The following is a 15485-nucleotide window of genomic DNA, read 5'->3' as shown; positions in this document are numbered from 1 at the left end:
TTTAAAGCTTATTTTTTGATGTCTTAAAATGCCCTAATATCCTCTCAGAACACCATAGCAATGCCTTGGCAACCAATCAGAGCACCCTAGCAACCACAAAACGACACCCTGGCAACCACCCGAAACACCATAGCAATGAGCCGGCAACCGCTCAGAACACCATAAAACCACATATCAACAGCCTATCAACCAACCAGAACACCATAGCAACCATATACTGTAGCAACACCCTGGCAACCATCTAAAACACCGAAGCATTGACACAGCAACTGCTCAGAACACCCTAAAAACCACATAGCAACAGCTGAAATCTGTTTTATTAACTTATAAGCTATTTTTTGATGTCTTAAAATGATGTTTTAATCTGATTTTCTGTTACTGGGTTTAATAAACCCATTAAAATGGTGCTGGTTTACAAGGTTCTTCAGTGGTTTTTGAGTGTCTGTCCATGAGGTTCTTGAGTTGATTTATATGGTCAATATATGGTTTATATATCACCTTCAGACTAGAACTTCTTTGTGGACTAAAGTCAAATAACATCAGAAGTCAAAACGCTTTAGATTTGGATTGAGAACTTAATGTGTTTCTTTCTCCACACCTGCATTTCATCTGTAAACATCTGTGCTGGAAGTGTATTTCCACCACGGAATAAAATATAAAAAGGCAATTGCTACTTTTTATCTCGTTTTATCACTTATATTTTATAGTAAAAAGTAAAATACAGAAAAAAGTTGTCGAAGTTGTAACGGGTATTGTTCAAAATTCATGTATAACTTTGATGAAAGGTTTTGATCCACTTCAAATGTTGATTATTGTAGTTCATTTTACTTACTATATTATTAATATACATTTAATCATTTAGCAGACGCTTTTAACCAAAGTAAGTATTTTATTAAACTAACAATAGGACGAATATAATATAATAAATTAGACGGGTTAACATCCGTTTACTGTTTGTGGGGCCAAAATAAAGTAATACATATTTTTCTACACATTTATTTATTTATTTATATTTTTTATTGACCAATATGTCATGTACAAATAACATGGCAACAAACATATATAATTATACTATGACAGTAGGAGGATCAGGTGCAAAAGTCCATTACAAAGGAGAGAGAGTTTTGGCTTTTTTACTTTTTTACTTCTCATTATTTTAAGGGCATTTGTATAAGAAAGAAACTCATACACAGATGTGAAGTTTCACTTTCAGATATTTAGATTTGTATATAAAATTTGATTGGCATAAGGATGTTAACCAAAAAAAAATCGTCTTTGTTGCTTTCCATAACGAGTCCATAAATAATGTCTTTCTACATATTAAAGGGCTGGTATAATGCCCCTTTTCACAAGATGTAAAATAAGTCTCTGATGTCCCCAGAGTGTGTGTGTGAAGTTTCAGCTCTAAATACCCCACAGATATTTTTATATAGCATGTTAAAATTGTCAGTTTTTGAGGGTGAGCAAAAAACGCACCGTTTTTGTGTCTGTCTCTTTAAACAGCATCAATGTGATAAATATTAGAACCTCAGTTTGTCAGAAACATAGGGGGAACAGAATCAGACGGCAAAAAAAGCAGCTGTCGGAATCCGTTCCCCCACTCCCATTATAAGAGGTGTTGATGTATCGGCTTAAAAAATGCTGATTTTATTTTTGTGTGTGGATGGAGCTTAACTTGCATCAGTTTAAAGAAAATATTTTTTTGCCTTTTATTATGATAGGACAGTATAGTATCAAGAAACTTTGACGAACCGGGACTTGAACTCGGGTCGCCCAAAGCTAAAAAAAACTAATATTGTTAGGGAACTGACCACTAGGCTATTGAGGCTAGCAATTTGCTGCAAGTTGATAAATCTTAGAACCTCATTGTGTAAGAAACATAGGGGGAACAGAATCCGACGGCAAATAGTTCAGCTGTCGAAATCCGTTCCCCCACCCCAATGATGAGAGATGTTGATGTATCGGCTTAAAATATGCTTATTCTATTCTGTGTGTGGATGGAGCTTAAATGCAAATGAGCTGCTGCTCCCGGCACAGGGGGCGGAGCTTCAAGAGCTAGCACACACACATGCACTGAAAATTTCAAAAACTTTTAGCCTTTTATGTTCAAACCGGAGTCAGACAATGATGGAGAGACTCAAGAAGAAGTGACAACATGTAGACAACATTTCTGAATGGTTAGTTGATGAATTTATGTAGCTGATGTGTAGTTATCTTCTAGTCATTGATTAGCATATTCTGTCTTGATAATCTATAAATCGTGTTCAGGGGGCGGGGTTTATGTAAATTTTAGGGTTTGTGATGTCACTAACCCGGGAGGAATGTGGTGTAGTCTCTACCAGCCGTTTGTTGTAGTCCTTAAAAAGTGATTTCTGTAAAAGCAAATATCTCCCTTTGCTTTGAACTTTGAGGGTTGTAACTTTGCAGATGTTGTTTATGCTCAAACAGCAACATTACACACTAACTAAAGTTAGAAAAGTCAAATCATAGTCAACCACCCCTTTAAACGATTTCAAAACAGATGAAACGTGTTTATCGTGGCCGCTAGTGGCGCTCAGTCGTTCCTCCAGGCGGCAGGTGTCGCTGTGGAGCCGCAGAAACAGCTTCTGTATGAGGACCGAGGAAGCGCTCGGATGCTGCTGGTGTTGTTGATGTGGCCCAGTGCGGATGTGTGTGAGACATGGAGTAAAATTATTAATTATCCTGATTAAAACGAGCAGAGATCGTTTATTTCACCGCAGAGAGACTGAAAGACGGCAGCATGTTCAAGAGCTGGAGCTCGTGGCTGGGCGGAGAGCCGGAGAATGAAGAGAAAACTGACAAACCGGAAACAGTGGAGGAGAAAAACATAAACACAGAGACTGGAGAGTCACAGGCCAAAGGACTCAGCGGTGAGACACAACACTGTACACACACACACACACACACACACACACACACACACACACACACACACACACACACACAGCACACACACAACTAACGTTATATATATATATCATCTGTGGAAGAGCAGATATACAAGCACAACTAGTCATGCTGTGGGCAATGTTATTATGGCACTGGAAAGTCCAAATTATGACATCAGAAGTCGTAATTATGGAAGACAATCCAAAATTAAGTCGAAATTATTAGATAACACGTCAAGATTATAAAATAGTCATATTCAAAAAAGTGGAAATAGAAACAGAATCAAATTCTGCGTACTGAGTGGCTTTTTATTATGAGATAAAGTCGAAATTATGACACTAAGATACTAAGACAAAAATAACAAGTTGATGATTTACAAAAGCATGTTTCTTTCTAATCCGCATGAAATGGGCTTCCATATATATATATATATATATGTGTGTGTGTGTGTGTGTGTGTGTGTGTGTGTGTATGGGTCAATGACGTGACGGGTCATTTTTTTGTCCAAAGGCCTTAATAATAATAATAGCCTAATAATAAAAAAACAAATATATAACATCCAAAGTATATAAGGTAGTACAACTTGATCTCTTTTACTAAATCCTAAAGTTTTTAATTATATTTTAGTACATATAAAAGTATTTTAAAGGTCTTGAAGTGTCAAAAGGTCATTTGGTAAAACCGATATAGTAAATATTTAAATGGAATAATATTGTTTTTAATAACTAAAGGAACTACAATAATACAAATATAAAGCAGATAAGGCTCGTTTTCTCCTTTCCCTGTGCAATGGAGTGTTTAGAGTAGTCCAATAAATGATTACATTTATGAGATCAGTGATCATTGTATTTAATATTTCTTCTGTGGCACACACTATACACTATCTCAACATCAATGTCAAATCAGTTTCTAAGTTTCAAATCAGTGGTTAAACCCAATGACTTTTTTGGTGACAAATTTTTTCCATCTTGTAAAAAATGACCAAAAACAGTGTTAATTGGTTGTACAAACCACACAATCTTATTGTTAACACCTAGGAAAACTAAAACATGGTTTCAAATATAGTTATATCTCCATTCTATTTTTTTACACTTTTAAAAACCTTATTTGTCAATGACCCATATGTGTTTATATATATATATATCTGTGTGTGTGTGTGTGTGTATATATATGTGTTTATATATATCTATCTGTGTGTGTGTGTGTGTGTGTGTGTGTGTGTGTATGTGTTTATATACAGTACAGGTCAAAAGTTTGGAAACATTAAGTTTTTTTATATTTTTGAAAGAAGTCTTGAAGTATTTGATTTATTTCAAAAAAAAAAAAAAAAAAGACTGGCCAGTAGTGTGTATTGCTGTTATAAAAGATTTATATTTTTAAACATTTGCTTCTTATTTTTTTTATTTTTTTTTTATTTATTTTTTTACATTTTATTCATCAAAATATCCTAAAAAAGTATCACAGGTTATGAAAAAATATTAAGCAGCAGAACTGTTTCCAACTTTGATAATGAATCCTCATATTATACTGATTTCTAAAGGATCATGTGATAGACTGGAGTAATGATGCTGAAAATTCAGCTTTGATCACAGAAATAAATGATCATTTAAAGTATAATAAATTGAAAACCAATTATGTTAAATTATAATAATATTTGACAATATTACATTTTTTTTCTGTGTTTTTGATCAAATAAATGCAGGCTTGATGAGCAGAAGAAACTTCTTTTAAAAACATTAAAAATAGTAATGTTTCCAAACTTGTGGCCTGTACTGTACATCTGTGTGTGTGTGTGTGTGTGTGTGTGTGTGTGTGTGTGTGTGTGTGTATATATAATTAGGGCTGTCAAATAATTTAATCGCATCTACCATAAAAGTTTGTGTTTATATAATATATGTGTGTGTGTATGTGTGTGTGTGTGTGTGTGTTTGTGCGATAGACACACACACACACACACACACATACATATTATATAAACACAAATTTTTCAATTAATTAATCAATTTGACAGCACAAAATAATATAATATACCATGGTAAAGTTATAGTAATGTGAGGTATTGCTTTATGCAAAGAAAAAATAACTGCACACTCACTTAAGCGCATTTATTACCGATGTTTCGGCACAAGTAGCCTTCGTCCCGGTGTCATGTCCTCCCAGATGAAGAACAGTATAAAGAGAGGCGATATATATATATATATGCATCTACTGACCCTTTACTATAGTAGTACCATCATGGTTAATTAAAGTGCCCGACTGAACAGCGACACAGAACAGTGTGATGTGTGTGTGTGTGTGTGACGTGTGTGTTCTCCTCTCTCAGGCTTTATCCTGAACTTTGCGAGTAGCGCGACTAAGAAGATCTCGGAGTCTGTGGCAGAAACTGCGCAGAACATCAAGAAGACGGTGGAGGAGAGCAACATCGACGGCATCATCGACAAGGTTTCTGTCATCGCTAACTCATATTTCACTCTTAATATCCTATATTTATACACGCATTCTGTCCACCAAGCGTGTGTTATGGTCTGGGTTTAACACTAGAATGCTCTTTTATGAAGTTATTTCACTTAAGCACTTATTTAGTGAGATTATGCCTGAAGAGGTTTTGGATTTGTTTAAAAATCTTGTATAATATGACTTTGTTTGCTTGGTTTTATTGTATTTATATGATATTTGTATTTTTGTAATTACATCTTTGCCATGAGAAGAGCCTCAGATGCTGACGTGGCACTATATTAAACAGTCTCTTTCTCATTGATACCATTGCCCTGTTTCCTTTAGGATTAGCATTATTTTTCTGACCCCATTGGCAGATAATTTTGCTTTTTTTAATCATCAACTCACTTCATTTTTATTTATTTCCCCAGAAAACAGGACATAATATTTAATGTCATTTTACTTCTTTAGTAAATGCATCTTGATTTAAGGCGAGACACTACAGGTGAATAGGGTAAAATGTTTAACTAGCAGATATCACCATGAAACTTTCCCAGTTGATTACCTACATTAAGATGAGAAAAAAATGTATTACAAGTTTTCTGTAATTTAATGTTTAAATATGCAAATGAGGCAATATCTAATAAAATATGCGCTAATTTGCATATATATATAAAAAAAAATGAAATCTGAGTATTGGATAAACCAGGTTAAAAATAATTTTTTCATTGTGTTCACATATTAGATGGGTCAAAAAATGACCGAGGGATTTATGGATATCTACTTTTGTTCTCCTGTAAATCAGAATATTCTGTCAATAGCCTTAAAAAACAGATTTTCGCCATGTTTTTTGGAATAAAATGTTATATAAATCAGGCTAGGAATAATATATTCACAAATCCCTCTGTAAATGTCTTCATAATATAACTAGGTACAAGACTGGAAGGTTTGGTGTGTATCGGTGCTGCTGAAGTGGAGATTTCAGAGAGAAAAGTCATTTTGAGAAAACGGGCTTTAAAGATTTATCATCAGCCAATGAGATTGCGCATTCAGCCCTTTTACTTTCACGATTGGTTGCTGATAAAAAGGAAATGAACATATTTGGATCCGACAGCATTGTACAGGAGAGAGAGAGCTTTCCAGCGGTGTGTGTGATGACAGGGAGCAGACAGCGATCACGGATTTACAACGCCAACTTTTGTTGAATTTATGAGAAATCTACAGACGCAAACAGACAAAGTGTGTAAAATAAAGACCTAAATGTGTATTTCTGACTTTTCTTCACCACAAGTCTGAAAGTAGACTGTTATTGAAGACAAATATCCAAAAATCTCAATCTAAAAAATAAGCGATGGTTTGGCCTGCCGTGTCTCGGCTTAAGACATGTGAGATATTTGAACTGGAAACAAGACAAAAATACTAAGTAAGAAAAGCATGTTTTGCAGTGAAACGATTGAGAGACATTATTTTTTGTTACTTTATATACTTAATTTTATTTTATATACTTAAAACTCCTGCCCAGTGCACCTTTAACACACACAATCCTCCCAGAAGAAGTGTGTGATTCTGCTCACCTTGATCCAGTTGCACTGATTCTCTTTCAGACCATTTTGGGAGATTTCCAGAAGGAACAGGAGAAATTTGTGCAAGAGAAAAATGCAAAGAAAACAGGTATGAGGTCGCACAGGTGTTTCTGAAGACGTGTGTTTGTGTGCACTTCTATATGTCGTGGAGTGTGTGTGTCCGCAGACGCAGCGGTGCCGCCTTGGGTCGGATACACCGAGGAGGAGACCATCCAGCAGCAGATCCTGGCTTTATCCGCTGTGAGTTCCAGCTTTACTTCATTACATCTCCAGGAGAAAGAAAACTCATTTATTAGGGCTGGGTAAAAAATATCAATTTCTCGATTTTAATCGATTCTCATTTTTACGAACCGATATCAATTCTTAAATCCCAAGAATCGATTAGTCATCCTGTTCTCAGTTGATGAATGAATGGAACATTGTAGCGCATCCCATCCAATAAATCGCAATAATCTTTGTGCTTTGTTACTATTGATATGAAACAAAGTCTCAGATTTCAAATTACATCCATTTTCTTACAAAATTCAAAAACACAAACACAGTGTTGGCGCTGTGGCGTGAGATCGCTCCGGCTCAGCTCTAGAGAAGCACATGATCTTCTCTTCCGCCTCAATAACACCAGTTACAGCGTGAAATAAACATGAATGAGCTTCTGAAAGTGTGTTAAAAGGTAGAGTACAACTTATCGAAGTCCGTATCATGTGACATGGAATCGCCCAATCAGTGTTTCAACAGTAAGTCAGTAAAACAGCTTGTAAACAATGTCATGTAGCGTCACATTTACCTCAGAAAAAACGTATCCAGTGACCATAAACTCGTCAGTCAGCCAGAAACATTAACTCTAGAGAGGAGCATTCTGCTAAATATATGCATCATATTATATATTCATTATAATTATAATGTTCTTCAATATTTAATGCATGTTTGAATAAATCTGGCAGGTTTTTATGACAGCCACCATTTAAATGTGTATATTCCATATAACTTTATTGTTATAAAAATAAGTGTAATTTAAGTGTTTGTATACAAATCAGTTCATTTTTACCTTCGGTATTACAGTAGGCTAATGAAGCCTATAGGCCACCACTGACTCCCAGTTTACAGCATTAGTGAAGAGATGTGTTTTCCTTTTGCCATATATTGTGTACCTGATATCCAAAATAATCAATATTGAATCAAATCGGATTGTGAAATGTGTGTCATACCCAGGCCTGCTGATTTATAACCGCTGCGTCGCACAGAACCGGCCCTGAGAGAGCCGTACGCAGCTTCACACACATGAGCCGTACGCAGCTTCACACACATGAGCCGTACGCAGCTTCACACACATGAAGTGTGACTTATAAAAACACACTTGACAGGAGAACGTGCATCTGTGAGGAACTCCTGCGTGTGAACATTAGAGACGGAGATCTGAGGAACTGATGAAGGAAAACCACTTTAATATGCATTATGAGTCCTAATCATACAGTGCATGCTCACAATAACAGTTTAAATACATAAAATAATTATGTTCTACATCTGATATACACATTTAGATTAAATACGGCATTCTGGTTTTCCTGTGTGATGCCGTGTGCTAATGCTGAGCGCATGATGATAGCAGAACTAGCGGTCTGAGGACATATTTACACGCAAATAATGATCAATGATACACAATCTGTTTCCATTAAAACTAAAGCAATTAAAAATACTATTTGGCCAGTGGAAAACATTGAGAAAAATATTGTATTTCATACTATTTGATTTATTTATTCCAACAGCAAGACGAGGATCGGCTACTAAATGATTTTTAGTAATGTAATGTGACATCTGTATCTCATATTCTCCTAATGTTTTCTACCGTTAAACAAGGTTTATGCAAATGAGGATATACACTACCGTTCAAAAGTTTGGGGTCAGTAAGATTTTTTTTTATGTTTTTAAAATAAGTATCTTCTGCTCACCAAGGCTGTATTTATTTGATTAAAAATACAAACAAAAACAGTAATATTGTGAAATATTATTCCAATGTAAATCATCTGTTTTCTATGTGAATATACAGTAAAGTGTAATTTATTCCTGTGATCAAAGCTGAATTTTCAGCATCATTACTCCAGTCTTCAGTGTCACATGATCCTTCAGAAATCACTCTAATATGATGATTTGATGCTCAAGAAACATTTATGATTATTATCAATGTTGAAAACAGTTATTTACATTTTTATTTCATGATGCTATGATGAATAGAAAGTTCAAAAGAACAGCATTTATCTGAAATCTAAATCTTTTGTAACATTAAACACTGCCGTTCAGGAGTTTGGGGTCAGTAAGAATTTTTATTTTATTTTTTTGGGGAAATAAATCAAATAAATCAATACTTTTATTCATCAAGGATGAGTTAAACTGATCAAAAGTTACAGTAAAGACATTCATAATGTTACAAAATATTCTATTTTAAATAAATGCTGTTCTTTTCAACTTTCTATTCATTAAAGCATCATGAAATAAAAATGTAAATAACTGTTTTCAACATTGATAATAATCATAAATGTTTCTTGAGCATCAAATCATCATATTAGAGTGATTTGTGAAGGATCATGTGACACTGAAGACTGGAGTAATGATGCTGAACATTCAGCTTTGATCACAGGAATAAATTATAGTTTACTATATATTCACATAGAGAACAGATGATTTACATTGGAATAATATTTCACAATATTTCTGTTTTTTTGTATTTTTAATCAAATCAATGCAGCCTTGGTGAGCAGAAGAGACTTCTTTTAAAAACATTAAAAATCGTCCTGACCCCAAACTTCTGAACAGTAGTGTGTATAGTACACGAGGCGTTGTAAGCTCATATATGGTTATTTCGGGGAGGAGACGCGTGTGAACACAGTCCTCCGCGGACTGGGTTTATAAAGGGGGTTTATCGCAGGTTCTGGCGTTCTCACGGTTTTACAAGTCTGAATATTTTTAGCCGTACGCCATTTTTGGCCCTCGGGCGCACACACACACCTTTAGATCCTACACACAGTTTTATAAATGAGAGCCCTGATCACTGTAAACCAGGACTGCATGATTGAGTCGTATGTTTTCTGTCTTCGCTCAGGACAAGAGGAACTTCTTGCGTGATCCTCCGGCTGGAGTGCAGTTTCACTTCGACTTCGATCAGATGTCCTCCGTCGCCCTCGTGATGTTACAGGAAGATGAGCTTCTCAACCGGATGCGCTTCGACCTCGTCCCTAAACAGTGAGATCTGGCTCCATTAAAGCATCGCAATGCGCACAGTAAAACAAGCGTGTGTATAAGCAAGATTTGCACCAGGTTACGACTTACATCTTTACCTTTAACCATAATATGCACTGCAAAACATGCTTTTCTTACTCAGTGTTTCTGTCTTTCCAGTCCAAATATCTACAAACTCTTAAATCAAGATGCATTTACTAGATGAGTAAAATGACATAAGATATTATGTCCTGTTTTCTGGGGGAATAAATAAAAATGAAGTGAGTTGATGCTTAAAACAAGCAAAATGATCTGCCAATGGGGAGAAAAATAATCTTAATTCAAACAGAAACAACATTATTTTTCTGACCCCATTGGCAGATCATTTTGCTTTTTTAAGCATCAACTCACTTCATTTTTATTTATTTCCCCAGAAAACAGGACTTAATATCTTATGTTATTTCACTCATCTAGTAAATGCATCTTGATTTAAGAGTTTTCTGATATTTGGACTGGAAACAAGACAAAAATACTGAGTAAGAAAAGCGTATTTTGCAGTGTACACAAAGAAAACGTAATATTTTTCAACTAAAACCATATTGTATCTGATCAGTAACTTAATAAATGAATGAACAAAAATGTTAGCATGTTTCTACCATGCTATTACTTCATTTAGCCCCTTTTTATTTATTACAAAATTGAGAAATTCTTTGAAATTTAAAATGTTACAAGAACTACAGAAAAATCTAGGAATGCAAAAAATTTTTTTATTTTTTATTATCAATGTTTATGAGAAATGTTATTTGAATATATCATTAAATGAAATTGTTTAAAACATAAGAGAATTACCATTGACTTCAGTGGGTTTAATTAAACTCATGACTGATTTTTATGAAAACTACACTTTCTTTTTCTAACAAAACAACATCAGTATTAAATTAATGTTTTTAAACAAAATAGATGGATTTGACTTGCATAAACTTTAACTTCCAGATGATAAACAGCCTGAATCTGCGTCTTTCCTTTTACATATTTACACTGTTTGGTCCATGAACTTCTGATCTACTAACAAACATTCATTATATTTTAATTTCAGAATTATCGTGTGTGTGTGTGTGTGTGTGTGAAGCATGTTTATAAACAAAAAGCAGTCGCAGTGGGCAGGAAAAGAGTGTGTGGATGAGAGGATAAATGTATTTTACAGAAGTATTTGAGACAAAACGAACTAATAGATGAACACAAAGCATAGTTTCACGAGTAAAGCCGCAGACACGGAATGTGAAAGGTGTTTCTCTTTAGTTTAAATCGTTATTTTTCTGTCTAAAAAATCTGAAATACATAATTGATGTGTATCTTGACAGTCTTAATAGTCCAGGTGATATGTGAAAATGATGTTCACTTTTTCATAAAAGCATGAAACTGTACAGTTTCTGATGTTGTATATGGCATCATTGTAATCCTTGACCATCAAAACACAGGGGTAGACATCATCCTTTCTGTGTTAGCATGTTTGATTCAGGAGATATGAAACAAAATACATCATTTGGTAATGGTGGAAAGTAAAATGGCCGCCACAAGGCTCCATTTCTGAACATTTTAAGTACCGAATTGCATGCTTTTATGAAGAAGTGCACATCACCCAGACTATAACACGTATGCAAAGTTTCGTTTCGTACTAAAAATCTATGAATTTAAAAAGACTTGAATTGGACCCGAGTGCATCAGGAGGGTTAACTTTCTGTCTCTGTGAGCTGAGATCTAAGTGTGTGTGTGTGTGTTTCAGGGTGAAGGAGGACGTGTTCTGGAGGAATTACTTCTACCGCGTGTCTCTGATAAAGCAGTCGGCTCAGCTCACGGCTCTCGCGGCTCAACAACAGGCGGAGGAGAAGAACTCCAACGCTCCACTCGACCAAACCCTCTCCGGTGAGTCACACACACACGGCAAACGTGCTTTTCTCACGCAGTGTTTCCAGTCCAGATATCTCAACACTCTTAAATCAAGATGCATTTACTAGACGAGTAAACGTGTGTCTTCCTGCTTCACAGAGACGATCAGACCGAAGACTCCTCCAGTCGCCATCAGCTCCACAGCCAAGACTAACGAGGTACAGTTTCCCCTCAGGTCTGCTTCATGGTCACATGTGTGTGTGTGTTCTCATCTCTGTGTGTGTGTCCGCTCTGCCTTCAGGAAGAGGAGGACATCTCCACCAGCCCCGGCGTGTCCGAGTTCGTGAGCGACGCGTTTGACGCCTGTGACATAAACCAGGAGGATCTGAGGAAAGAGATGGAGCAGCTGGTGCTGGATAAGAAGGACGGTGAGAACCAGCAACATCTACTGTATCTTTAACTGGACTCTTTCAGGAGCAGAAGTGACCGAAGCCTTCAAATGTTACTTTGTTTCTGCCAAACCAATGTTATATGTTTTTGTTCAATAATTATTAATTATTTAGTATTATTTCGAATTTTGGGGGGATTGTATGATACAATGCAATATTTATACACATTTTATGAGCCATTTTCCACCATTTCTAATATATATATATGTTTTTTTATTAAAGCAGTATTCCATGTTAAATTAGAGATGAGGCATTTAAAATCCAATTTTTTAGGATTAGTGGGTGTAAAAAAAACAAATAAACGTGTGTAATGCCGTGGTGTAACACTAGATGCCTTATACATTCTCTAGTGCTTTTTTAGACATAATTATCATTTTATTAAGTTTTAATTTTTTTATTTTGGATTTATACTTGGACATTCTCAGACTACTTTTTGCCACGGTTTAGATTTTGTTTTGTTTGAAATGTTGATTTGAAGTGTGAGTTTTTGCATTATTTTTCACTACCGTCAAACTTAGTTACACACTAAACATCACAATTCAATAAAAATGTAACAAAAATGAACAGGTATGCTTAATCAATCTGGGTTTGATCTGATTTCAACCTCTTATTTCAGTCTTTTGGCTCAATTTGACCATATTGTTACAGTCACACCAGTTTGTTTGTGTCTGTGCGTAAGTGAGTGTGTGTTTGAGTGTGTGTGTATGTTTATCCTCTTCCTTGCTGTTTATTTTCTTCACTGCATTGTGGCTGAATTATTGATTTTATTTCACACATTTGTAGTTTTTGTAGTCATTGTAGATTCGTAGTTTTTACCACCAAAAGTTTTTTCGTATTTCCCATTCATTTCCTATGTCGGCCATTTTTTATCGCAAATAAGCCAAGTGTGACGTCCCCCCCCCCCCCCCCCCCTAATGCAACCAAAGTCACCAAGTTTCATCCCATTCCGATATGAAAATGTAAAAACGTAAAAAAAAATTCGTCCATTTTTGACCGAAGACTTTTGTTGTTTCTCCGATAGAAGAAACCGCCGACTGGGAGAAGGAACTGCAGCAGGAACTTCAGGAATACGAGGTGGTCGTCGACCCGGAAAATCGAGACGATATCTGGGACCGTGAGATCGAGGAGATGCTGCAGGACGACAGCTAAATCGCAACAGCGCCCCCCTCTGGTGTGGAGGACACTGCAAATGAAAAGAGTTTCATCAATCGGACAGAACTGAAGTTTCAGGGTTTTCTATGAGAGTGTTTATCGTAAACATGAATGAAATGTGATGTTTAGCAGGCGAGGGATTCATTCGGTGAGGTGCCAACATGCACAGTAACTAAGAAAAGGTTCCTCTCTCTGATCATAGTTAGCGAGAACACGTAAATCAGATGTAGTTTTGCTGATTTATCATTTCTTTCTGACTAATTTCTGCCATGAATGGCCTTCTTTCAGTGGTGTAAATACAAACCAAAACTCAAAAAGCTGGAGAATTTTTTTATTTTTTATCTTGTACAAATATCATCACGACACATTTACTGGAGAAGCAAAATTATGATTAAAACATGAACAAAAATAATCTTATTTTCCTTTAAGACTTTGTTCTTGTTTTAATAATAAACTCACTTAATTTTGCTCAATTTTTTCAGAACGCTAGAGTTAACATCTTAAGTCATTTTGCTTTTCCAGTGAATGTATATTGATTTAAAAATGTTTCGATATTTGTACTGGAAAACAAGACAAAAATACTTGATTTTTGCAATGCTCAAACACTATAAGCGCACATATCGAGTTTCTCCGACTAGTTTTTGACGGCTTCTCATTCCTGATTTGTTTCTGAATGTCGATTATTCGATATTTGTACTCTGGTCATCATGTGGCAGGATTTGGTAAAGTTATAAAATGTTCGGTTTCTCTCTTGAGATAAATTTCCATACATGTTTAATCAAACAATATTACATGATTGTAAGGTGAGAGCTACAGTATAACTTTGTGTTTGTTTGTTTGTATTTTCAACCTGCACCTTGTCTGATTACTTAACAGATGAATAATCATGCTTTTGTTGCCGTAAATAAAATCTTTGTCTCTAAAGTTCTCTGGTTTGTTGTTGTGTAAGCAATGCAATATCTTCAATATACTGTACAAATATGCAGTCCTTCACATCGTAAATACTGTTAGCTTTTATGTAATGTTGTTTTGTTCATGTTCTATATACACATATACGTTATTAAATTACATTTGATGCGGTTTTAAGTAAGTTTTTAAATAGTGCGCATGTGTTTACACTGGTCGTGTGTGTCTGTCTTGATCGTGTCACTGCGCACGTAGACGTAATGACGTCACCCGGGTTGCCAAGTTGGATTGAAAATCCTCTGAATTCACGAAATGGCACATTACTTTTAAACCCCATCTGTATATGATTTCTGTGGAAAGTCGCTGAAATTTGTCTTTATTATGTGCTGAAACATTTCATTTAATGTGGTCGCCATTTGTTGATTGTACAGTTTAAAGTTGCTAACACATGACACTTTTTTTTAATACTACTACTACGAATGTTTCTAGTGTAACACTCTTATCTATAATAAATGTATGCACATACATACCATAATGACTTTTCTTATTGCATTACTAATTTGTTTTCTGAAACCTTTTTATTGGAGGAAACCTTTTATTTTAATAAAAAATTAAAAAGGTAATTGCCAGGTTATATGCTATTCTGATTTTTTTTTTTTTTTTTTTTTTCAGAATCGTGTGATGTTAACTCGCAATTGTGAGTTATAAAGTCAGAATTGCAAGATATAAAAGCGCACTTGCGAGTTATAAAGTCAAAATTGCAAAATATAAAGTCACAATTGTGTTATAAATATGCAATTCTAAGATATAAAGTCAGAATTGTGTGATATAAACTCGCAATTGTGAGTTATAAAGTCAGAATTGCAAGATATAAAAGCGTAATTGTGAGTTATAAAGTCAGAATTGCAAGATATAAAGACGCAGTTGTGAGTTATAAAGTCAGAATTGCGAG

The 15485-nt window shown here is 35.2% G+C and overlaps 1 protein-coding gene across 1 annotated transcript; it reads left to right on the top strand.

Moving 5' to 3' along the window:
- The first annotated feature begins 2593 nt into the window (after positions 1-2593).
- On the top strand, positions 2594-14551 carry syap1 (synapse associated protein 1). The gene is made up of 9 exons (XM_084427631.1): positions 2594-2891; positions 5234-5352; positions 6951-7017; positions 7096-7169; positions 10024-10163; positions 11923-12062; positions 12186-12244; positions 12328-12454; positions 13497-14551. The coding sequence occupies exons 1-9, from the start codon at positions 2762-2764 to the stop codon at positions 13622-13624; spliced, it is 984 nt and encodes a 327-aa protein (XP_084283757.1). The 5' UTR covers positions 2594-2761; the 3' UTR covers positions 13625-14551.
- Positions 14552-15485: the final 934 nt, after the last annotated feature.

This window comes from Rutilus rutilus (genome assembly GCF_951802725.1).
Source record: "Rutilus rutilus genome assembly, chromosome: 13".
Classification (NCBI taxonomy): domain Eukaryota; kingdom Metazoa; phylum Chordata; class Actinopteri; order Cypriniformes; family Leuciscidae; genus Rutilus; species Rutilus rutilus.
This window is presented reverse-complemented; position numbering and strand designations above follow the sequence as displayed.